At 38.1% G+C, this 26,336-nt stretch overlaps 1 protein-coding gene across 2 annotated transcripts in view; it reads left to right on the forward strand.

Annotated features, from left to right (window-relative positions):
* Positions 1–26,336, forward strand: part of LOC124802992 (malonate--CoA ligase ACSF3, mitochondrial) — an 86,675-nt gene that overhangs the window by 12,026 nt on the left and 48,313 nt on the right. For both annotated transcript variants that reach the window (XM_047264092.1, XM_047264091.1), the window contains exons 2-4: positions 2,013–2,392; positions 12,464–12,648; positions 20,559–20,688. In XM_047264092.1, the coding sequence (XP_047120048.1) occupies positions 2,014–2,392; positions 12,464–12,648; positions 20,559–20,688 (694 nt within the window). In that variant the 5' untranslated portion in view covers position 2,013. The remainder of the gene's footprint in view (positions 1–2,012; positions 2,393–12,463; positions 12,649–20,558; positions 20,689–26,336) is intronic.

The raw sequence follows: 26,336 nt of genomic DNA on the forward strand, positions 1-26,336 counted from the left end.
AACTAAAACAAAACAAGGATAATGGAAAGTAGTCAAATTAAATCACATGATGCTGAGGGAATTAGATTAGGAAAAGAGATACATAAAAGTAGTAGATGAGTTTTGTTATTTGGGCAGTAAAATAACTGATGACGGTTGATATAGAGTGAATATAACACGTAGGCTGGCAGGGCCAAGAAAAGTGTTTCTGAAGAAGAGAAATTTGTTAACATCAAATATAGACTTAACTGCTGGGAGTCTTTTCTGAAGGTATTTGTCTGGAGAGTAGCCACATATGGAAATGAAACATGGACAATAAGCAGTTTAGACAAGAAGAGAATAGAAACTTTTGCAATGTAATGCTACAGAAGAATGCTGAAGGTTGTATGAGTAGGTGCGCAACTAATGAGTAGGTCCTGAGTAAAATTGGAGAGACTAGAAATTTATGGCACAACTTGATTAAAAGAAAGGATTGGTTGATAGGTCATATTCCGAGACATAAAGGAGATCAATTTATTGTTGGAGGGATGAGAGAGAGAGAGAGAGAGAGAGAGAGAGAGAGAGAGAGAGAGAGAGAGAGAGAGGGAGAGGAGGAGGGGGGGGGGGATTAAAAATCATAGATAGAGACCAAGAGATGAATAAAGTAAGCGGATTCATAAGGATGTAGGTTGCAGTGGTTATTCGAAGATGAAGTGGCTCGCACAGGATAGAGTAGTATGAAGAGCTGCATCAAACCAGTCTTCGAACTGAAGACCACAACAACAACAACAACATGTATCCTATCAGGCCTGATAACAACACTAAACACAAAGAACACTAATACACCCTGGTGGGGCATTCTACCTGTCACAAAGAATTTAAGCTCTGAATGATTCCGATATCTGCCAATGGTGTGTACTTTTACAAAGTTACATTGACTGACATTCAATCGTAGTGCTCCACACTTTTTTGTCAGGCATAGAGAGAGAGAGAGAGGGAGGGAGTACAGTATCTTAGAGTGTTTGAATGAATTTGTTTTATACTTTTTGGAGAGCATCCATGTAGCGAGATGCCCCAATAATTGTCATTGTGTGGTTGCACGTTGTTTCCACACAATCTGCCAAATGACTACTGGAAGTTAGATGACACTGCAGCATACCCTGGATAACTGTCACCATTGCAAATATCAACATCTACTATTGTAGTTGCAGTAGTAATTAAAAAGACAGGTGAGTTAGGAAGGAGATTTGACTTGATGCCAAAGAAGCCTTTTTAGCCTTTATATCTGGATAGACTATAAAAGTTTCTCTTGTGTAAAAAAAATAATAAAAGAGAATGAATAGATTTAAATTTGTTTTGAACACAGTATGTATATATAGTTATGAGGAAGCAAGACATTGTAATTAAAACATTTGAAATTACAAAGAGACAGAATGTCTGTCCAGTACTTACCTTCAAGAGACAAATTTCCAAGTACTGTGAATAAACACTTAAATAAGTTAAAAAAACTGTACCTAACTTTCAGAACTATTTGTCACTTATTCAGGGAGGGAAACGGATATGTTGGACAAGGTTAAGGAGAGTTTTGGTTACGTAGACCTCAAGCTGTGGGAGTCCCACATGTTTGAGGATGAGGGAAGAACTGCAAGTAAATTAGTTCAGTAGATAACTTTTGCCACAGTAGTGAATGACATTTGGAATGGATGTGTGTATAGTTCAGATATTATGTGCATCACTTTATAGACCATAGATCAGAAAAGCTCAGATTCTTATACATTGACTTAAACAAACCATTTTGTTTTATTTCAAAAGTTTTGTGGCCATTTCTTCACCTGAACTATACAAAATTGATTATCATGCCCAACTTTTTGTAGTGCTTGTGAACAGTCATTTGTGGCATGAACAGTTTCAAAAATTGTATCAATGACAGTAGCCCCTTAATAGTCTCAAATGAAAATATTGAACATGTGTGTGTTCATGCACTGCTGCTTTAGAGAATTCTTGTCACTGTAAAGGTAAATATTGAAAGTTTATCAGTGTGCTTTATGTTGCAGGATGTCTGTTTTACTGCGACAGTCATTGTCCCGCTTAACTCCATTGTCAGCTGTGAGCTGTACGCACCTTCAGCAGCTGCACTCTCAGCAGCCAAGTGTGGACCTGTGCACACTAACTAAAACCTCTGCAGAACAGCAAGGTCGTCTTCCAGTGGTACCTGTTTTCAGGCAAGCACTGTCTTTCCCTGCTGAATCAATCGCTCTGAGGGATGCCTACGGAGAGTACACATACCGTGGATTATTCCTCAGTAGCCGACAGTTAGCTGACCAGCTTACAGACTCATTTGCCGGAAGACGTGGTGAACGAGTTGCATTCCTGGCTGGCAATGAAGCAACTTATCTGATTATTCAGTGGGCATGTTGGATGAGTGGTCAAACAGGTGTGTACAGTACATATTTTCACAGAGCTAGTGGTACTCAATACTGGAAACAGCTCATGTTTAATTTACGATTTTCCATGGTTTGTTGTTTTGCATCTGTTTGTTTTCTGTGTTAATCAAGTTTACTTAATCTTATTATGGTGCTCAAAAGATTCACTCCTACCCATTTAATAAGCAATACACTGACAGTGATGTTACTCATGATACTGGGCTTCATATATTTTGCGTAAAATTTGTATATGATAATCCTGTATTTAATGATTGTGTAGATTTTGTAGCATATTTTGCGTAAAATTTGTATATGATAATCCTGTATTTAATGATTGTTTCGATTTTGTAGCATCATCACCATCTCATGCTTCTCCTCCTCCACATCCCAACAGTTGGTGGTCTCTTTCTTACTCTCTCTCTTTCGAAACTGTTCCCTTGATGCTCTTGTATTTTCTGCCAGCTTTAATCCCATCCATGCATTCCTGTCATCATCCTCATCCTTCCCCTGTTCCCTCAGTCAACTGCAAATCAGTATGGGGGAGGAGTTACCCAGATTTTCAAATCTGGATTGAAGGGCTTCTGTGTGGCACATTCCTTTTACTCTGTGCAGCAGTTTCTCACAGTAACTTAGTGTGTTTTGTCTCAATGTTACTTATTTGCATGGGTTACCTCAAACTTTGTTTTGTATTCGTAGGTTTTATTTTTTGTTGGAGTCACTGCCCCTCCCCCTACCCCCAGTAAGAATAATTCTGGCTCACCTGTCCTCCCAGAAATATTAGGGGAAGGTTTTTGTTTTGCCTAGCAGTGGATGTTCAGGTTAGGTTTCTTGTTTCTCCTGCTCTACACAGCTCCTCAATCCTGCCTTTTTTATTGGGGGGGGGGGGGGGGGTCATGTCTTCTGACTGTCCATGACAGCTTTAATATTTGTATCCAGTGTCTCATTTCAAAAGCATACTAACTTTTCTTTTTCACCTTTCTGACTCAAGTTTATAGTCAATACATGCACATATTTAATATACAAATCTTTAAGAACTGTTTCTTACAACTTACTGGGAGTAATATTTGATGTCAGTGGTGGTATATTTCTGGAATTTATTCTTGTGCCCTGACTAATGTTGCTTTCACGTCCATTGTATTTCTGCTATCCAGTTTTGTGTGCTTCTAAATTATCTGAAGGCGTTCCTACTTCTCCCCACCAGCTTGCACACCTAAATGAATTTTCTTTTATGTGTTTTGATTTCTGTCCCTCACTTTTTGATTAGAATTTTATTCACGTGATGGATTGTGTTCCCAGTGGCTGATCTTATTTTATGTTAAGCCAGCTCTGAAGAGCTTCATTTTGAAGTGTTTGCCACAAATGGTTATACCATACCTGCTGATTTAAGCAGTCCATACTTTTAATATGTGTAACATAAATTGTTGACTTGATGTAAACGTTACACATACCTTTTCATAGCTTGATATGTGGATAAGTTGAAGTAGTTTGTAAGAGGCAGGTTAGCATCTGTGATGCATGAATGATCGTAAATTATTGCTATACCTCGCAGACCGCTGCAGGACCTTTTCGATAGACCTTCATCACCACTTGCATGTCAGTGTCATTGCTTGTATGTTTTAACAGCTTTCCAGTTGGCACTGTGAGGCCCAATATTCCTGGTTACAAACTTTTACACATGAGAAAAATTTGAGGGTATCACTGGAAACAATCATATCACTAGTAAGGGAGTCTAACCACAAAACTACACAGGCAGTCATGCAAAAGAATTATTATTATTATTATTATTATTATTGACAGCTACTACTACTTTCCAGAAATCATCTGTGTCTCCGTTGTTCCACAGATAATGTGGAGTGAGTTCTAGAAATAGCAAAATAATACTTTCATGTAATTAGTCAGTTAATAAATAACATTAACCAGCCACACACAAAAAATATTTTGATTAAGTGAGTGGGTGGCCTGATGACCAAATGCCACAAACATGCTTCGCTAAGTCCACTCAGTATGTATATAAACAATGGTTTGGAATGAGACAGTGGTGAGCACAAGATTTCATATTAGTTTCAGATCAGTTGCTAAATAAAAGTTATAATGCCAATAGATCAGGCTCATCTGAAAAGAAAACAATATTAGCCTTTGGCAATACTACAATTTACACAGCCTCAAATCAATCCGCTTAGGTTATCTTCACTTCCTTGCTCTACCATATCATTTAGATGAATAAGGACGTAAATTCTCCAGTAACATCAATAAAATGTTAACCTTATTATACAAGGTACTCTTTACAGAGGTGCATATCCCTAATAAAAAGTTCAGTTTAGAACCCAGCGCTCCATTTAAAATCTCTTAACTGAAACATGTAGAACAATCACTTGTATTAATTCAGTAAATACTGTTCTCAAGAAATAACTCAGCTGCATCCAGGGAAACCAGTAAATATTAAAAACATTAACAGGACAAAAACTTACAAATTTAGAATTGTACTTCCACTTGTTGCATAAAGGCAATGTATAACAGCTTACAGTACTGTCACTGACCCCAAGAACGGGCCGGATATTCAAACAGCAAACGTAATGGACAGTAACGTTACTAACATAATTGTGCAAATTATACGTACCCACGGAATCGCCATATTACCAAGTGCTGCCACAGTGACGCTCAGATACTACAGAGTTCATTCAGTTTCTATTTAGTAAACTTAGCACTAGAATCATTAATTGAAGTCAGTGTCTCAGAGTTAAACAATATTATTCTAGTGAAGTGAGCTGCACCAGTTCAAACATAACAACAAGAATTAATATGGAACATCGATCTTAAAAAGTGCTACTCTCCACGCCCAGTCTAGTTTTATCCACATCGCTTTTAGTTAGCAGAAATGACATACCATCAATTCTATCTTGGATAGAGTATCTTTTAAGTATGCCTAATTATTGGTCCTCCTGGCAGATCAGCATTCAGACTTGATTTCCTTGCATTGCCCACAAATGTCATTGATTCAGACTGGGCTTTAATGCAAATTCTGGTGCCACCATGAAACAGAACACCGAGCAAAGTTGATCTCGAGCTACTGCATAAATCAGTTGGACAGTAAAATCAGCACCAGGTAAGAGTAATCATTCCCTCGTGTAGTACTTGTTCACATGCCCACAACCAACTGACTGCCTTACCTGCTCAGGGCCCAGAATTACGAAACTACTCGGGTGGCCATTCAAATGCACATTATGTATCCCTCGAACTATTCTTCTTCTGAAAGATGAGCAACAAGGAAATGAGAAGCTTATCCTCTTGTCATTTACCTGTTACTCTAGTATCAGAGTTCACTATATTTGTGAGATTATATGAGTTTAATATATGTGTTATTTTCAAATAGGTTATACTACAGTAGTTTGCATCAATACTTAAATCTCCAACTATGCTGAGGTCAGTTGGGCCTGTTTTACTAATTGTCCTGTTAAGTATATCAAGGTTGTACACCACATTTATTTATTTGAGATACATATTCCATGGATCCAGTATGGCGTGATTATGCATGGATGTGGAACGAGTCAAAGCAGACACAATATAGATATCATACAATACAATACATACCGGTACTGGTATATTACACATGGTAGATGAATGATTCAAAACTGGTACAATACAATAATATAATCAAGATAATAAACAATACAATACCAAAATACAATAGTGATAAAAAATAATACAAATAACAATGACAAAGGAAATAATCTGAATTACTACTCAAATTATTTATCTCTGTTGAAGAATTCATCTAAAGAGTAAAAACATTTTTCCAGTAGGAATTCCTATAGCCTTTTTTTTAATAGCATTTTATTTTCTTTTAGACACTTTATATTACTTGGGAGTGCATTAAAGATTTTTGTGCTTGTGTTCTTTACCCCTTTTTGTACCAGAGAGAGATTTTTCCATTCACAGTGCATATCACTTTTCCGTCTTGTGTTATAATGATGGTATGCCTCATTTGTTTCATATTCAGAGGAATTGAGAAGAGTGAAAGCCGTGAGTAAGAGGAGATATTGTAAGGTAGTGGTTAATATACCTAACTGTTTAAAAAGATTTCGACATGAGGTTCTTGGAGGGACACTCACTACATATAACTCGGACTACTTTTTTCTGGCTTACAAAAATTTTTTTTGAAAGTGGTGAGTTGCCCCAAAAGACTATTCCATAGCACATCACTGAATGAAAGTAGCCAAAATATGCAGACTTTGATACGTTTGCAGAATTGTTCAACAAATGAGATTTTCTTAAAGGTTCTGTAATTACTAACAGGTGTGGTGAATTCTCATCCACAAATACTTGCAGCAAATTGAGTTTATTCCTATGATACTCCACATTTAGATGCATTATTCTAAAGGGTACTGATATTTTACAACACTTTGTTACATGGTATTTGAATCAGTTGAATTATTACACAGGTCTTTAACAATGCTCTGTAATGACAGTGGATGGTGGCCTCATACATAGATTAATCCTTGTTCCATAGATCATGAATATGACATTTCGTAATGATGTGGAACATGTCACATTAACATAAGTTTTCTTTACACAAAATAATTAATCAAATAATTAATTTTTTATTTTTATTTATTTATTTATTACAGTTACTACTTCATATCTAAGAATTCATCTATTGAGAAGAAGGAGTTGTCGTTCAGAAATTCTTTTAATTTGCTTTTAAATGTTGGTTGGCTATCTATCAGACTTATAATACTATTTGGCAAATGACCAAAGATTTTTGTAGCAGCATAATTCACCCCTTTCTGTGCCAAAGTGAGATTTAATCCAGAGTAGTGAATAGCATCCTCATAAAAATTAACAGATAATTTTAGCAGCACTCCCGATTTCTTAGCAGTAATATTCACTAAAATTGTGATTATTTACAGCACAGTATCATTGAACTAATTAAATCTCATCAGTATTGAAAGTCTGAAAATCTATGCAAGTCCTCTTGTTAACCATACCTCTAAGTTCACAAAATTGAAGTCCAAAATTTGTTGAATTTGCGGGACACACGTGGGTCAAACGACAACCTACCAAGACAAGGACCAAAGACCACGTGCTCTGCTGAGCATGCTTACTTATAAAGTTGGTCACATGACCATCATTGGAGTAAATGTAGCTGCTTTACTTCTGACCATCATCCAAGTTTTATACTGCAATTTTCATACAAATTTATAATCATTTCTGAGTTCGTCTAATTACTTTACAATAAAATATAATTTAAAGAAACTTTTTCAGTATTTCACATTTTAGGAAGTACTTGTAGCATCACAATACAAATACAGGACTATTTAGACACATCACATAACCTATATGTTGATTTACAACCTATTGATTACAATTACATTTTACTGTCATGCTGCGAAACATGCAATAATGATAAGTATTATTTGCACAAAACATATTGACATCAATCATTGGTCTGTGTATGTCAAGTTGAATGGTGACTTCCTTCTTGTCTCCCAGTCTCCCCCACAATTTTTTTTTAATATAAATAAGAGATAGAAGTGAAACATATTGGCTACAAAAGGTAGCAGGGAGTATGCTGTCATCCTGACCAAAGTGTTATTACAACAAAATGTCTGATCCATAGCTTCCATGAGACTCCGAACAGTATCTTTCAGAATAATAAGATTGTGTCGCTAGGCCCATTATTCTATGTTGTAGATCTAATTTATAAGTCATTTAAAGCACAATAATCAACAAGGAAGTGAATGTTACAAATATCAGTTTTTTTTTAATTGGTTTACTTCTATCTTTTCAGACCCCAGCAGATAGTGGCTTGCACCATGATCATAAATTTTGTTCTAAAAAGCACATCTAGGAATTTTTAAGTGATTTTTAATGAGAAATTAGTGGTTTTTAGTCTGCCACTTGAAATTTTCCAGTATTTTATCTAACATTCTCATGAGAGTACGAGGGTGTGCTGAAAAGTAATGTCTCCAAATTTTTAAGTGAAAAATCTTAAATCCTTTTAAATAGAACAAATTTTATTAACATTGTACTTCTTAATGCATCACGTCCACATATTTGCAGCCCTCTGCTTCTAAAGAGCTCCAAATTGTAGCATTTAACATGGCAGTTTGTAAAATAACTATATTGGTGGATGGGAAACAGCTTGCTTTAGTCAAGTTTTGTATTCGAAGAGTTTGTTCATGCATGGAGCATCCTCTCCTTCATCATGACAATGCCAGACCACACATGAGCACTGTGACATCTACAACAGTCTGATGCCTTAGGCTAAATGTCATCAGTTATCGTCCATACAATCCTGACTTGGCTGCAGCCAACTTTCATCTATTTCCAAAACTTAAACAACACCTTCAAAGATTTCATTTTAATAGTGATGAAACAGTGCAAGCAAATGTGAGTTGCATAACTGTTAGCGAAAGTCAGACACTCAACAGTGATGGTATCAGTAAACTGGTCTCTCGTTGGGAGGAATGTGTTTGGCATCAGGGTGACTATGTTGAGGAATAAATAAAATCAATCAATGGAAAATCCAGGATAAAAAGTGACGGTATTATAAAGGACAGATTGCAACTCACCATATAGTGGAGATATTGGTCACAGACAGGCACAACAAAAAGACTGCTAAACAAGTAAGCTTTCAGCCAAAAAGCCTTCTTCTGAATTAGACAAAACACACACACACACACACACACACACACACACACACATGACCACTGTCTGTGGCTGCCAAGAAATAAATATGTAGACATGAAGAATAAAGGTATAGACTGTTAATAACACTTATTTTATTTTAAAAGTGTTAAGAGTTTTCACATAAAATTGGAGGCATTACTTTTCAGCACACCCTCTTAAACTCTTGATGTCTCCCGTTAATTTCATAGTATTTTAACCCCGCACATGGAAGTCTTATTTTAATATGGTGTGCAAGCAGTCTTTTTGCGGATAAAAAAATAAAAAATATTAAAAATAAATTTTTCTGTATCCTTCCAATGAATTAAAGCTTGCCGTTTGTATTACCTGCGAGTGAGCTTGCTCTGTTTCTCCATGAGAGAATGATGCACGCTCTACCAGTTGACCCTGAACGTAAATATGTGTAATGTATTATGCATACATGGGAAAACAAATGTACTACTGTAGAAGTACACTATTGATGATAAACTGTGGGAACAGTATGTACTGTAAAATATGTACAGTAGGTGTAACTATCGAGAGCAACCTTAGGCGGAATGGTCACATAAAACAAACAGTAAGAAAAGCAGACACGAGACAGATTCATAGGAAAATCTTAAGAAATGTAACACATCCACATAGAAAGTAGCTTATGTGATGCTGCTGCTTGTTTGACTGATTCTTGAATATTGTTCAGCAGTAAGGGATCCTTACCAAGTAGAACTGAGCTAAAAGATCCAATGAGGAGTGGCGTGTTTCATCTCAAAATTGCTTGGTTGGTATGAGAGTGTTACCAAGATGCTCAATAACTACATTGGAAGTTGTTAAAAGATAGACATTATGTATCACAGAGAGGTTTACTTTTGAAACTTCGACAGAGCACTCTGCAAGAGTCAGAAAACATATTGCTTCCTGCCACGACAGTGAGAAAATTTGATAAATTATAACCAATAGAGAGGTTTGCTGACAATCATCCTTCACACAGCCCTTTCGCGAATGGAACAGGGAAGGGTAAATCAGTTAGTAGTACCGGAAGTGCCCTCTACCACACACCATTAGGTGACTGCGGAGTATGATGTAGATGTAGGTAGATGAGTTGATGTGATGATTACAATTAATGTCACCTCTTGTTTTCACAACTAGATATTTATATGACATAATTCATTGTATTAACATCTGTTACATTTTTAAGTTTAATGAACTGGAAAATTTCTCATTGTAAAGATCTGGTTGCCTGTATTTGCTCTTGATTCATTTTAAGTCAGTATCACTAGTTAATGCTAAACTTTTCTATCATTAATACTTTCTCTTAGATAATAGTCTCACCTTCAAAGAGTATGAAATAATATCCAATACCATCAGTTGTCATTAATGTACTGTATAACCCGAACAGCTAGCTCTGTTGCATTTTCCTTGGGTATGCCAGAAATTACGTCTCTGTCCGTCGAGGACATTCAGTCCAGTGTACTGTGCTGTGTTCTGCACATTAGCAAGCTATCAGCACAGTTGCGACATTCCCTTTACCTGTATTGCAACTGGATATCAAGTGCCTTTAAGTCTCATATCTTGATTTTATGAAGTAATAAGCTGAGTATAGCACTGACTTTAGAAAGGTTAGTGCCTAGTAATGTGCTTTAGACAGCAATTAAATTTGAGTAGTCTTTCCCACTTTATTTGCACTTTACAGTTTTTGATGGCCCGTTCCAGTCTTACAGTACACAGTTCCTATAGTTAAAAGAATCAAACCTCTCCTTCCATGAACTTGTCCACAATATAGTAACTTGGCTACAGTGCACTGACACACTACTTGTTGAACACCACAGGGGCATAATATGCAGAGTTAGAAATATGAAATTAATAGTACACATTATAGTTTTCAATAAATTTACCAAAATAGATCACTGCATCCAGTGTGTAACATTTCTGTAACATTATCATTTAATGCCAGCATGTATGTTAACCGGGTGTGATATTTTACTGGCAAAGTTGTACAGTTATTAGCTTGTACGAGACTTTGTCATACCAACAGACATAGTTGTTTCGTGTTTAATTTCCAGCTGCAGATTTTCACAGTTAAGTTAAACACAGATGTTATGCGATTTACATCCGGAGCCAGATTGACACTAAATACCATAAAGATGTTAGCATCATGCTAGCTAGGTACATACTTTGACACGAGGTATTAACGTTACAAGTGGACCCTGCAGATTTGCGATTCCTGGGTGGGGTGGGCTATTTAACAAATATCTGTACGCTAGTCTTTAATCTCGGAAACTACGGAATATTTTGAAAATCGGCTGGATTAGATTTCACTGTTCTAAATGGACTATAAGACTTAACTGCTTCCTGGTTTACGAAAAACATTGAAGGTTAATAAGTTATAATTGTATGTAGAACCATCTTATGCTTCCTCGTTGGAAATACCTACTTAAGAGTTGGGCAACCATCTTGAAATTATTTTACCTTATGCAAGATTGTCATTAGTGGCTTAATCAATTAAATGAGAGGTATCGTCTGATTTAGAAAAAGTATGTTCTCAGAAAGAGAGGGATGACTGTTTTTGAATGAACACTAACAGTACTTCAGATTCCGCCGATTAGTGTGGAAGGTTTTCCCCATTATGTGTTGTAAAACTTTCAGTTAGTCATAACATTCAATTAATCAAACAGCTAGTAAAACTAATTGCATCACTGAAATGAGAATGTTCAATATAACCAACTGGATAATAAATTTAAATGGAACTTTGCCTAAATAACACTTTGAAATATTTATGAACATATTACATATTTTATGTGCAACTGTGTTAAAAATTGAATGAAAAATCAGGAAAAAATTTGGTTATCGATGACCATAGAAGGCATACCAGATGGAGGGTTTCCAACATGCTACATCTCATAGTCTATAACATTTACAAGTCTACCCAGAACTGTGTGTCCAACCTAGCATCTGAACGTGTGATGGCACTACTTGTGTAGTAAATGTTATGGTTCACTGGCAGTTTTATTATTGATCGGTCTTTACGCAACCCTAATACACTACTACCAGTGTTCACAGGCATCTTGCCTTCTTCTAATATCACTGTCCCTTTTGCATAGAGTCCATTGCAGCTTCTTCACTACTTAGAATGCAGAGTGCTTGGGATGAAGCTATGGTGTGGCGTAGTCGAAGTTACAAATATTAGTAAACAATGTGCTTTTTATTGTTCTACATTGAGGAAAAAAGAACAAAAATGTAATATTGTGAAGGTAATTAATTTTGTCATATAGGTACTTAAAGTTTGAATAAGTGCCATAGAAAACTGGATTACAACACTCTGCACTAGATTGAGAGCTACATATGTGTTACCTCACTGTCAGTTTGCATAAAGTCTAAAATTAAATATCTAACTTTATTTGAAGAGCAGTGATTGTTCCCAGCTGTTCCTCTGAGCAGTGTGCACCCTCCACAACTGTTGGAATACTTCATCTCTGACAGTGATGCAGGAGTAGTTGTTGCAACAACTGAACATGCTGATACTCTACGGAAAGCCGCTGGAGACAAGCGCAAATTTATTGTCCTTGACTCGACACTACGCACTCTTTCATCCAGGAAAGCAGATCAGGTACGTGCACCATGAACTCGTAGTAGGATTATATGGTACAACTTTTTGTTAAGAATATTTATCAGGACAGATTATAATTTTCAAATATGAATTAAATTAAAATTAGATTTATATTATTTTCTCTCGCTGCATTATACATGAAGCAAGTTTCACACTACTTCGTAGGCGATCAGTTCATTGCACTCATTGCAACATTACATAAACTGTCAGGAAATCTTGTTTTACTGTTAGGGAAAAGAAAAATAATTCCAATCCAATTGTACTATACCCACTGAGTTTATGCCATTCTTTGAGACTTCACAGAGCTGTTTCAAAACTTATCATTGACATCAAACTCTGGAGTAATTAGTTCTGAAAACCATACTTATGATCATAACATTCCAAGTTTGGATTGAAAATGTGGTTTGTTCTAAGTTTTGCAACTATTAGCAATGATTTTTCAATAGGTTTGTGGTTTGGCATTCTGACAACAGTTCAGCTGCAAAGTTGGCCAACTCCTGTAGTAAGAAAGCTACATAACAATAATACTTTCCTTCTCTTTACTGGTTCACTTACATGCCTACTTCACTGATTACTACTTAGCTTCTTGTGCTATGTATAAAACTATATTCATACCCTGCAAATCACTGTGAAGTGCATGGCAGAGGGTACTTCCCATTGTACCCATAATTAGGTTCCCTTCATGTATGGAATGCTGGAAGAACAATTGTCTGAACACCTCTGTGCAGACCGTAACAAGTCTAATCTTGTTTTCATGCGAGATTGCTCAGTTTGCTATAGTTTGGCGGTGGCCATTCACATGTGTAGTCAGCTGGTTCAATGTCATACCCGTATAGAATTCCACACAGTAATTGGAGCATGTATGATATATAACATGGTTGCTTTCACATGTAGCCCTGCCCTTTATAGGGTAGGAAGTTCCTGTGACTGGATTTCGGTATGAAGTGGTGGGTAGGTATATTGGGCAGGTCTTCCACCTCAGTTGGCCACAAGGAAATGATCCACGGGGTGCCGAATTGGAGTAGGGATGAGCAAGGATATTCTGTATGTTGTGTGAGTGGCTGAATACTACTTTGGGTGACATGAGTAGGATTTTTTGTAGGATATTCCTCATCATCAAGAGGTAGTCAGAGCCCTGGTGAAGGAAGTTGTTGAGCTTTTCAAGGCCAGGGTGATATGGATGATCAGAGGACTGCTCGTCAGTGGATGGTTAACAGGTTTACTGGTGCAAATGGAGGAGATCACATGGGATACCGAGCGAGGTGGCGCAGTGGTTAGCACACTGGACTCGCATTTGGGAGGACGACGGTTCAATCCCGTATCCAGCCGTCCTGATTTAGGTTTTCCGTGATTTCCCTAAATCGTTTCAGGCAAATGCCGGGATGGTTCCTTTGAAAGGGCACGGCTGGTTTCCTTCCCAATCCTTCCCTAACACGAGCTTGCGCTTCATCTCTAATGACCTTGTTGTCGACGGGACGTTAAACACTAACCACCACCACATGGGATATTTGTAGGTGAGTTGGTTAGCATACTGCTGTGAATAAAGGCTCTGGAAAGGTTATTGGTATATTTCAACAGTGCCGGCTTACCACTGCAGATGTGATTTATGGGTAGTGAGGCTTTAAGGAAGGGACTTTTTGGCATAGAACGGGTGACAGCTGTCAAAATGGAGGTACAGTTGGTGACTGATACACTTGATAAGAACAGTTGTATTTATGTAGCCATTTGAGAGGTGGAATTCAAAATCTAGAAAGGTGACTCATTGAGTTGAGAAGGTGAAGAAGATTTGGAATTAAGTGTTGAAGTTATGGAGGAAACAGCAAAGGTTGTCCCTACAATGAGTCCAGATCATGAAAACATTGTCAGTGAATCTAAACCAGACAAGGGGTTTTAATATATGACTGTATAGGAAGGATTACATCAGATGCACCATAAATAATTTTACATGGGATGATGCTATGTGAGTACTGAGATGCTGTACCCTTGTACTAGAAACTTTAAAAACAGACTACAGCTGAGGGCGTGGAGAGGACTAACCAAGCAGAGCTCTGCAGCTACTCAGGTCTCATGGTGTCATAGTAGATGGCAGCACACTTTGAGCCTGTGCAATCGGCGGATGCCCTGAATGTGAGAATTACCAAAACCACAGGTCAGGTAAACGCATACTCTAGCCACGAGGTTGGGGAAACCCACGTCCGTCCATTTACGTGAAACATGGAGGGGTAGCTGCCATGGCTGAATTGAGTGTCCAGAACAAATAGCAAATAAGACTAAATCTAATAAAAGCCTAAACCCAAATAGTTACAGAGAAACAAGTAACATGGTTTCAAAGACAAAATTAAGATAAATGAGTGGGTGGAAATGCGCCCACAATTCGAAGTGTAACTTTTAAGCTATTCCATGTTAAATATTTTATGTGTTAAATGAACTTTAAAAATTAATATCTTGACAATGCCTTAAACGATTTTTCATTAACGAAGTGTCTATGGACAGGTCTCATTGAGCACTATCAGACCACCACAGCAGATTTTTTTGTAAACATTACCTATTTTGAATTACATGCCAGAATGTACATTCTGCATGTAAAAACACTAGATTTACATAAATAATGAATGAAACATTAAAAGTAGTGGCAGCATTATGAAGTAGACATAGATAAAGAAGTATGAATTATTTAGTGTTAATTGTTTATATTTATTAGCAACAGAACAATGCATAGTAGTGTATACCCAAACAAAATCATTATTTATGTACAATCTACTTTAAGTTAGAGAAAAACTGATAACAGCACTAGAAAGATGATGAAATGTATATCTAATTGGTGTATGATACTTATGTATAGTTTTTAAATATGTTGTGGAAATCAAAAATGTGTTTGCTTGACCCTCATCATGGTGAGGGCTTAAATAAGCAGCAGCCATCTTTCAAAGGCGTAATGTGTCAAAATTATTTTGAGTGTTGAGTCGTAGGCTTGTGAGATTCGTGTTTGTTGCTAATGAATACTGTGAAACACATTCAAGTTGGAGACTTTAAAATATGTTTTGTTAGGCAATCTAATCTGAACTCTAAAGCTTTACTGCGGTAATGTTTTGGACTTTAGTTAGTTTGTAAGTGTGGAGCTTTAAACTCTGGCTAAAGTGACTTTGATTATTTTCCAGAAATTTATGTGAACATGAGATACTCTTTCATTTCATTTAATCCCTCACTCAGATATTAATTAATTCAGTGTGAAACTAATATTAACACAGCAACATTGGAAAATATAGATTGTTTCTTACTATGAATATGATATGTTAAGTTGCAGACAGGGTTAAAAGATGCTTACACATAATCTTTCAGCCACAGCCTTCATCAGAAAAAGAAAGAGATACACATACCATTCATTCACACAAGCAAGCACACCTCATCCACACATTACTGCCAAGTCCGGCGGTTCAGACCAGAATGCAACTATCACGAGGAATGGAAGCAGCAGTCTGGAGGGGGTGGGTAAGCGATAACAGTGTATAGATGGAGAGAGAGGAGTGCTGTCTGATGGGATGTGCAGGCACTAGACTACCGACAGGTGCAGTATCCGGAGCTTCTGGGGCAGGAAGATGGGGAAAACAGAGTGAAAAAGGAGAGGGCAGCAAAGAGGGTGGGAGACAGTGGGGAAGAGGTGATATGACGGAAGGGGTGGAAACTGTTGGGTGGAGGGTGTGGGGGCAGCGTGTTACCCTAGGTTGAGGCAGGGATAATTGTGGGAGCAGAGAATGTGTTGTAATGATAACTGTGATCTGCACATTTCAGAAAATCTGGTGGTGGGTGGGAGGATCCAGATGACTCGGGAAGGGAAGCAGCCATTGAAATCAAGTGTGTTATGTTCAGCTGCATGTTGCGCCACAAGGTGCTCTACTTTGCTATTGGCCACAGTCTTGTAGTGGCCATTCATCCTTGGTGGACAGCTACCTGGTGGTCATGCCAACGTAAAAAGCTGTGCAGTGATGGCAGTAGAGCTGGTATATGACATGGCTGCTTTGACAGGTTGCCCAGCTCCTGATGTTGGGGCTGGTTAAACCTGTGATCCTATGTTCCTGTAACCCACCTGGCCTCACTCTTAGTGACTGTCTTTCATCCACCCATCCTCTTGCCTGTTCCCATTCCAGCACTACGCAGAGCCTTCTATTCCGCCAACGCACCCACAGTCTTTTTACTTTCCCCTTTTCTGCTCTCGCTGCCCTCCGTCTATCCCTCCCCCTCCCTGACCCAGCCTTCTCATTACCCCACCACCAGACTGCTTCCCCCATTGTATGCTGTTGCATGCAGTCTGGCCTCAGCAGCCTGAAGCAGTGGTCAGGTGGTGGGTGAGTTGCAATTGTGTGGATGTGTGTGTTTGTTAGTTCAGAAGAAGGCCTTTCGGCTAGAAGCTTACTTGTCTTGCAGTCCTTTTGGTGTACTTGTCTGCGACTCACTATCTCCACTATATGATAAGTAGAAATCTATTCTTTACATAATACCATATTGGCATTATTCCATCCTGGATTTTCCATTGTTTAAACTAATATTAACTTGTAGTAAATGTGACAGTGAAGGAATAAACTGAGTTTCGTTAAAATTTAAAATGCTGTGAGTAGTGGGTGTTATTATTCGCCACAAATGCGTACTTCCTTTTATTTGAATTTTGTGACTGGATTTTTTTATTTTATTATATTTTTTTAAGGGTTAATGTTACGGGTGGGTTGGTTGGCTCCTAGACTGTTTTGTAGCCAACACTTAAAAATCCAGTCATACATTCAGAGGCACTATAAACAGTGACTTTCTAATTTACAATTTATTTTTTGTGCAGATGCACTTGGGGACTCATGAGCTAGAAGTTTATTGAATAGTATTTTGTGGAATTGACAAGAAGGCCACTGCTTTAGCATCACTCATTTATTGTCTGTTACGTTGCAGTACTCATGGCAGTACAATGGATTTGTTTATAGTTTTGATCTTTGAAAGTGAAATATTTGTGGGTGAGGATGTGATTGGCTAGGAAAGGTATCAGGACGATATTGAGAAAAGTAGGGTTCTGTGGCTGCAAGATCATGGGCAATGGGGGATGTTGGTGTGTAATGATGTCATATCAACAGTGACCAAAAAGGAGTCTGGAGTTAACAGGACAGGGACTGCGGAAAGACGATGAAGGAAATGAGCGTGTCTTGTGAATGTTGGTGGAAGGTTACGGACAATAAAAGTTTGTTTGGTAGCATGTGTCCTACAACAGAAAATAATTGACGTACTTAATGAACATTTCAATTATCATCTTCATATTCTAATAGCAAAGTTTCAAAGATGCAAGGACCATGTGGGCATATTCCTCTCTCCCTCCCTCCCCCCCCCCCCCCCTCCCCTTCCTGGCTCAGTCCCCAAGGAATAATTTAGTAAGTTAGGTGGTTGACAAAGCACTCACATTAAGAAACAGGGAACATTATTAAGTATTGATGTAAGATAAAGGACACTTAAAATAACGAAAGAAATTGGACTAGGTTGCACCTTCACCATACTCCCTCAAAACGTAAACCAGTTTTGCTATGGATGGGACATCACTTCAGAAGACAAAAAAAAAAATGCACTTGACAAATTAAAAAACAGGTAATCCTTGCTAAATGTGCATTCTGTTCCTAGACAAATCTTTGATAAGTAAGTCCAAGAACAGGAAGATGTGGAATGTGTGTTTTGAAGCTTTTGTCTGGTGTGTGACGCTTAATGGATGTGAATGCTGAACAGTGGAAGGAGTCTCAGCAAGATTGACCCAGAGAAGAACAAATTTGAAAGTCATGAACGAAATCAATGAATTAAAAAACTCAAGAATAGAAAGAGCAAATATAAATTTGAGAGCTGTATACCGGGGCATAACATGCCATGAAAGTGTTTTTAAGGTATAAGCCAGGATGAAAGTGACAGAGGTGAACGCAAGAAACATTTCACCAAAGACCCAAACAGAACACTAGAATAACAAAACTGCCAAGGTATGAACAATGAGAAAGTGGTTGCATCTTTGAAACTTTGCTATTAGAATATGAAGATGATCATTGAAATGTTCATTAGGTATGTCAATTATTTTCTGTTGTAGGGCACATGCTACCAAACAAACTTTTATCCTCTATATTTTTATAATAATAATGATGATGATGATGATGATGATGATGATCATGATCATGATCAATCATTCTTTCCCAGTTGCTACTTCAGTTATGTTTATCAGTCAGGCAACCACATGATAAACATAATTTTATCCACTACTTTCACCATTCTCTGTTATTGTCATGCCTTCACTAAAAGTAAAGCCTTGTTTATATATGTATGATGGAGCAGTCTACAAGTTTCTACCATTTGAAAACATTCTGTGATCCTGTGCATTACTATAATTTCCTTCAAAAAACCTCAACTGCATTTTGAAGTTTCTAGTTCTGTGATAAATGGCTCATTGGTTTGCACATAAAAGGAGCTGCTGTTTTTAAATCCGTTCAAGGAAAACAGCATTCACATTAGATAGCGATCCCTAGCTCTTTTTCTAAATGTAGTACACAGACTCTCACACACAACCACACATACACTGAAACAGACATTCCCCTGGCCATGGCAGATTAATTATTGATACTTGATTATTGAAAGCTGATGAAGGTGGGTAGGGGGTAGGGAAGAACACAAGGACCGGGTAGAGGGAAAGAGGCAAGTCTTTGGACAGATGACTTTGCAACTGCACAATAAGATGAATAGAGTACGGAGGTTACAACAAAAATAGATGTAAGAAGAGGGAGAGGGGGGAGCTGAGAGGGAAAATGAACAGGGTGAATGAGAAGAAAAAGGTGAACGTGAAGATGAAGTGGGTGAAAGTGAGGGGTGGAAGAAGGGTGAGGGGTTGAAAAAGGGGGAGAGGAAAGAAGAGAGAGGGCAGAGGGTGAGGGAGAGTGCCCACATTGGGTGGCAGGGGGGGGGGAAGAGTGGTGGAAGAAGGCAGTGCATAATCTGGACAGAGGAGGGGTGGTGTGGATGGCCACAAAGTCATCAGTCCAAAGACCTGCTTAGTTTCCACTACCCCATCCTTGCATCCTTTGCTGTCTCCTCCCCACTTCCATCAGCACAGGCAGCTGCTTTCAGTTATCAAGTATCAAATAATTAGTCTTGCTGTGGTCTCAGGAGTATGTGTTTCAGTGTTTGTCTAGTTTTGTGTGTAATATTGCTAGGAAAGATCTGGTGCTTGAAAGTTAGCGTGAATGCTGTTTTTTTTTTTTTTTTTTTCTTGTGTGTTTCTGTGCGCCACACATTGATCCACTATAGGTGAGTGGTTGCCTCTCCCTTATTTAGCATATTGCTCCATTCAGGAATTTCCATTATTGTTAAAGATACTAATTATATTTTTTAATTTCTGAGCATATGAAAATGAAATAAGTGGTACAATATAGTGTACAAAAGGTGTCATAATTTATCTACATTTAAGCTTACAATATAACTAAACAGTCTTCTTGGAGAATCTTTGTGTGCCAAACACAACACCGGAGGAGAAATCACGTTTAAATGACCTTGTTCATTTAGTGGTACAGGAATTGTTCCAATACAAGATCATCTCAGAATATAACTAAACAGTCTTTCACACTCAGTTGAAAAGGATGTTGGAGGAAATGTATAATAAAGGAATTTATCATTTCTCAAACTGTAGTCATGAACAAAAAATGAAAAATCATCCTCACTTATTCTTCTGACATGGATATGAAAACCATGTCTGTGGCTCTGACAGTTGCTAGATGAGGCATAATGAACTTGTGGCACAATTACAGTTGATACAATAATGCTTAATGAAAATGTATGCTTGTCTGTCATTCATGTTATGAAAACAAAAGTTGCTTTGTATGTGTGGTATTGAAATGAATTTGGTTTTTCTTTTGTAGTTGGGAAGTGAGAATGTAACCCTACCTGAGGAAGCCCATGAACTTAAAGGAGGTGGACAAGAACCAGAGTTTTATGATGACAATGATGCACTTTTCATCTACACGTCTGGAACAACAGGACCTCCAAAAGGTAATTGGGAAAAACATACTTCAGAACAAAATAATATAAAACTGCTAACATTGAATGGCATAAACATAGGTAGTGTACATAACAAAATAAATGTAGCTTGTTTGTACTAGGGTTTGGCAAAGTAATATGAACACCTGCATAATTTGATATACCCAAATAAGTCTAAATGGATTGATGATCTTCAAACTCAGTAGTTATAGAACACCAAAGACATTTTATTTCATCCTCTTGCACGTCAACCCAGTGTTGGAATATTTTCAGATGAGTGGGTGGGGTCAGGCACTACCTCCTCAGAAGAGATGATCTTGTATTGGGAACAATTCCTGTACGACTAAATGAACAAGGCCATTTAAACATGATTTCTCCTCCGGTGTTGTGTTTGGCACACAAAGATTCTCCAAGAATTCTATAGGTTGTCTTGACACGAGGTATAGTGTAGCTGTGGATACTTCTAATAAGCTGATGACTGTTATCATGTATTACAGTGTTTGTGTCTTTGATAGGTACACAAACAAAAGATACAGAGATTTGCAAGCTTCTGGAAATGCACCTTCTTTTTGGGGGGCAGGAAGTTACCTTTGGTTTAGGCCAGGAAGGTTGCGGGAGAGAAGGACGTACTGTAAGGATAGCTCCCATCTCTCCAGCTCAGAAAAGCTGGTGGCGGTGGGGAGGATCCAGATGACATGGTTTGTGAAGCAGCTATTGAAAACTCACATGTTGTGCTCTGCTGCATGTTATGCCATTGGTTGGTCCACCTTGTTTTTGACAACTGTTTGGCTGTGGCCATTCATTCTTCGTTGACAGCAAGTTGTTTGTCATACCAATGTAAAATACTGTGCAGAAGTTGCAGCAGAGCTAGTATATAACAATGATCCAGCCTCTGATGGGGTAGAATAAACCTGTGACAGGACCGAAGTAGCTGTTGCTTAATGGGTGGATTGGGCAGTTCTTACATCTGATTCTTGCACAGGGATATTATCCCTGTGGCAGAGGATTGGGGATGAGAATGGCATAGGGATGGACTATGATGTTGTGGAGGTTGTGTGGGTGGCGGAACACCACCCTGGGAGGTGTTGGAAGTATCTTGGGTAGATTGTCCCTCATTTCAGAGCATGATGATAAATAATCAAAGCCCTTAAATGAAACAACAAGTTCACTGTTACCAGTCACCATTTTATTTATTTCCACGACGCATTTCAAAGGTTTAAACCTCAATCATCGGGTGTATTTACATTAGTAAGTATTACATTTGTGTGTGTGTTGTGTTACGATTTTTGGAGGAACTTGTGGCACTGCCTAGTGGAGAAACAAGACACTATTTCAGAATACGGTTTAGGATTACTTTTGACAAAAAATTAAACTGATATCTAATGGTAAACAGTAAGTAAGTAAACGAGAGTACCTTCAGTGCTCACAGGTTCCTTCTACTGTCGTAACACATCACACTTTTACTGCCACATTTGTAAACAAATATGGCGTCTGGAACCAGCTGGGTGCCAGGTTCGTATAGCAGAAGAGAAGACATGATCGCAAAGTGCAAAGAATATACATTGTAACAACAGAAGTGAACATTATTGCAGAATAATTGTTTTAAGCATTTGGTGGTGTTTGTTTTGAGGTGTCAAATATATGTGTGTGTACTTCAGGTGGTATATAAATCCAATTCTGACAAGTTAAAACAGCTAAACATTCGTACTCGTTTATACAATCAGGTGAAATGTTAAAATTGCTTAAACTTCATACTTGTTGATAACAATTAGGTGAAATGTTACAGACTTTAATTACAAGGATCATATTGGCTACAACAGTAAAATCATACATACATTACACTCTTTGATTGGGATTAATAAACAGATGTGAAGTGAGGGGCTGGAGGCAGAAGGAGAGGTAGAGAGAGGGAAAAAAAGGGTGTGTGTGTGTGTGTGTGTGTGTGTGTGTGTGTGTGTGTGTGTGTAAGAGAGAGAGAGAGAGAGGGAAGAGTGATTATATGAGAGCAAACATTTACATGGCAAGGGGTCTTTAAGATTGCATGTTGCATATATTAGCTGCCTAAAGGTTGGGGTAATACATTGGTCAGTGCTATAAAATATGCAGATAGATATACATTTGTGCCAGTAGTTGATGTACATACAGTTTCAAGCTGACAAGGGGTACAAGGTGTTGGTGTGATGAATTATCTGTGAATGAGGTCAATCTCTTGTACTCTTTGCAGCTGTCAATATTTATGATAAATGTTAGGTTTGTGTGTGTGTGTGTGTGTGTGTGTGTGTGTGTGTGTGTGCATTTTTAAGAGTGTAGGCAGTTGTTGAAAGCGGAGATGATACTATTGTAAATATTGTCATTTTTGTCATTTAAGATGGACTCTGGTTGTTTCATTTGATGTTTGTATATTTGGAGTGTTTCAAGGATGTCTAGTTTTCTGCCTTTTGCTTGGATGTGTAGGATGCTAATACTTGTGTTGTTAACATGGTGTTTTGTTTCATGCAGGTGGGTAGCTATTGCTGATGTGTGATATTTTTTTGTTTTTTAGTGCTGCCATGTGTTCCTTGAACCCGATCTCAAATGATCTGCCTGTCTGGCCTATGTAGAAGCAGCCACAGTCCAAACATTCAATTTTGTACACACCTGTGTGACGAAGTGGGTTTCGTGTGCCGATGTTGTGGGGTAACTTCTGTCCAATCCTGTTGTCAGTTGTAAAGGATATGCTTATGCCTTTTCGTTTGAAGACATTGGCAATCTGGTATGAAATGTTACCCAGAAAGGGGATTGTATGGAAGATGTTATTTTCTTTTTGTTTTTTGTGTTGTGATTCCTTTGCCATTATTGAGTGTTTTAGGGTGTCCACTGTTTGTTTTATTCTAATGGTAAAGTCTAGGAAATTTATACTGTCATCTTTTTGGTGTTCAACTGTGAATTTTATGTTTTCATGGGAGTTGTTGAAAAACTGATTCAACTCACTGATGTCATCTTTAGTGCCTTTGATTAAAATGATGGTATCATCTACATATCTGTAGTAGTAGATGATATTTTTGAGGAGGTGGTGATTGGAATTCAGGATTTTGTCTTCTAGGTTACTTATAAATATTTCTGCTAGCAATACCACAATTCACAACTCCTCTTGCCACCCCGCAGCACACAAAATGGCAGCATTCCGGTACATGATTAATAGAGCTATCCAACTTTGAAGATAAATGTGACCAAGAAATTGAAATAATAAAACAAACAGCTATTGAAAATGGTTATAACAGCTCCATAGTGGACACCCTAAAACACTCAATAATGGCAAAGGAATCACAACACAAAAAACAAAAAGAAAATAACATCTTCCATACAATCCCCTTTCTGGGTAACATTTCATACCAGATTGCCAATGTCTTCAAACGAAAAGGCATAAGCATATCCTTTACAACTGACAACAGGATTGGACAGAAGTTACCCCACAACATCGGCACACGAAACCCACTTCATCACACAGGTGTGTACAAAATTGAATGTTTGGACTGTGACTGCTTCTACATAGGCCAGACAGGCAGATCATTTGAGATCAGGTTCAAGGAACACATGGCAGCACTAAAAAACAAAAAAATATCACACATCAGCAATAGCTACCCACCGGCATGAAACAAAACACCATGTTAACAACACAAGTATTAGCATCCTACACATCCAAGCAAAAGGCAGAAAACTAGACATCCTTGAAACACTCCAAATATACAAACATCAAATGAAACAACCAGAGTCCATCTTAAATGACAAAAATGACAATATTTACAATAGTATCATCTCCGTTTTCAACAACTGCCTACACTCTTAAAAATGCGCGCGCGCACACACACACACACACACACACACACACACACACACACACAAACCTAACATTTATCATAAATATTGGCAGCTGCAAAGAGTACAAGAGATTGACCTCATTCACAGATAATTCCTCACACCAACACCTTGTACCCCTTGTCAGCTTGAAACTGTATGTACATCAACTACTGGCACAAATGTATATCTATCTGCATATTTTATAGCACTGACCAATGTATTACTCCAACCTTTAGGCAGCTAATATATGCAACATGCAATCTTAAAGACCCCTTGCTGTGTAAATGTTTGCTCTCATATAATCACTTCCCCCCCCCCCCCCCCCTTCTCTCTCTCTCTCTCTCTCTCTTACACACACACACACACACACACACACACACACACACACACACACACACCACACCCTTTTTTTCCCTCTCTCTACCTCTCCTTCTGCCTCCAGCCCCTCACTTCACATCTGTTTATTAATCCCAATCAAAGAGTGTAATGTATGTATGATTTTACTGTTGTAGCCAATATGATCCTTGTAATTAAAGTCTGTAACATTTCACCTAATTGTTATCAACAAGTATGAAGTTTAAGCCATTTTATCATTTCACCTGATCGTATAAACGAGTACGAATGTTTAGCTGTTTTAACTTGTCAGAATTGGATTTATTATACCACCTGAAGTACACACACATATACTTGACACCTCAAAACAAACACCACCAAATGCTTAAAACAATTATTCTGCAATAATGTTGTTACAACGTTCACATCTGTTGTTACAATGTATATTCTTTGCACTTTGCGGTCATGTCTTCTCTTCTGCTATATGAACCTTGCACCCAGCTGGTTCCAGACGCCATATTTGTTTACAAATGTGGCAGTAAAAGTGTGATGTGTTACGACAGCAGAAAGAACCTGTGACCACTGAAGGTACTCTCGTTTACTTACTTACTGTTTACCATTAGATATCAGTTTAATTTTTTGTCAAAAGTAATCCTAAACCATATTCTGAATTAGTGTCTTGTTTCTCCTCTAGGCAGTGCCACAAGTTCCTCCAAAAATCGTAACACAATACACACACAAATGTAATACTTACTAATGTAAATACACTCGATGATGGAGGTTTAAACCTTCGAAACGCGTCGTGGAAATAAATAAAACCGTGACTGGTAACAGTGAACTTGTTGTTTCATTTAATGTCAGTAACAGTCACGGTAAAGCCTAACCTAAAAATGTTCGCATTTAAAGTAAAATCAAAGCCCTGATGGATGACGTGGTTCAGTCATTTCAGTCTGGACTGGTATTGGGTGACAAGAGGGCACTTCCTTGTGATTGGTTCTTGGGATGCCCTGCAGCTTCCAAACCCACCACTTCATTCCCTGTACACCTAACCAACTACATCCTAGCACACAACTACTTCACCTTAGAAGGAAAGATATACCAACAAATTTGCAGCACAGCTATGAGCACTTTCATGGCACCTTCCTGTGCCTACCTCTTCGTGGGCCACCTAGAGGAAACATTACTAGCTACCCCAATCCTCAAACCCCTGGTCTGGTTCAGGTTTACTGATCACATATCTATAATCTGGACCCAAGACCAGGACACCTTGTCCTCATTCCTCCACAACCTCAATACCTCCCCACCCAACCACTTCACCTGGTCCTTTCCACCCATCTTGACAACTTCCTAGATGTTGATCTTCTCCTCTCAGATGGCTCCATCCATGGTCCACATCAAACCTACCAATCACAAACTGTACCTGCACTTTGACAGCTGCCACCCTTTCCTCACCAAAATATCCCTCCCATACAGCCTGGTCACCCACATTA

This window comes from Schistocerca piceifrons, chromosome 6 (genome assembly GCF_021461385.2).
Source record: "Schistocerca piceifrons isolate TAMUIC-IGC-003096 chromosome 6, iqSchPice1.1, whole genome shotgun sequence".
NCBI lineage: Eukaryota > Metazoa > Arthropoda > Insecta > Orthoptera > Acrididae > Schistocerca > Schistocerca piceifrons.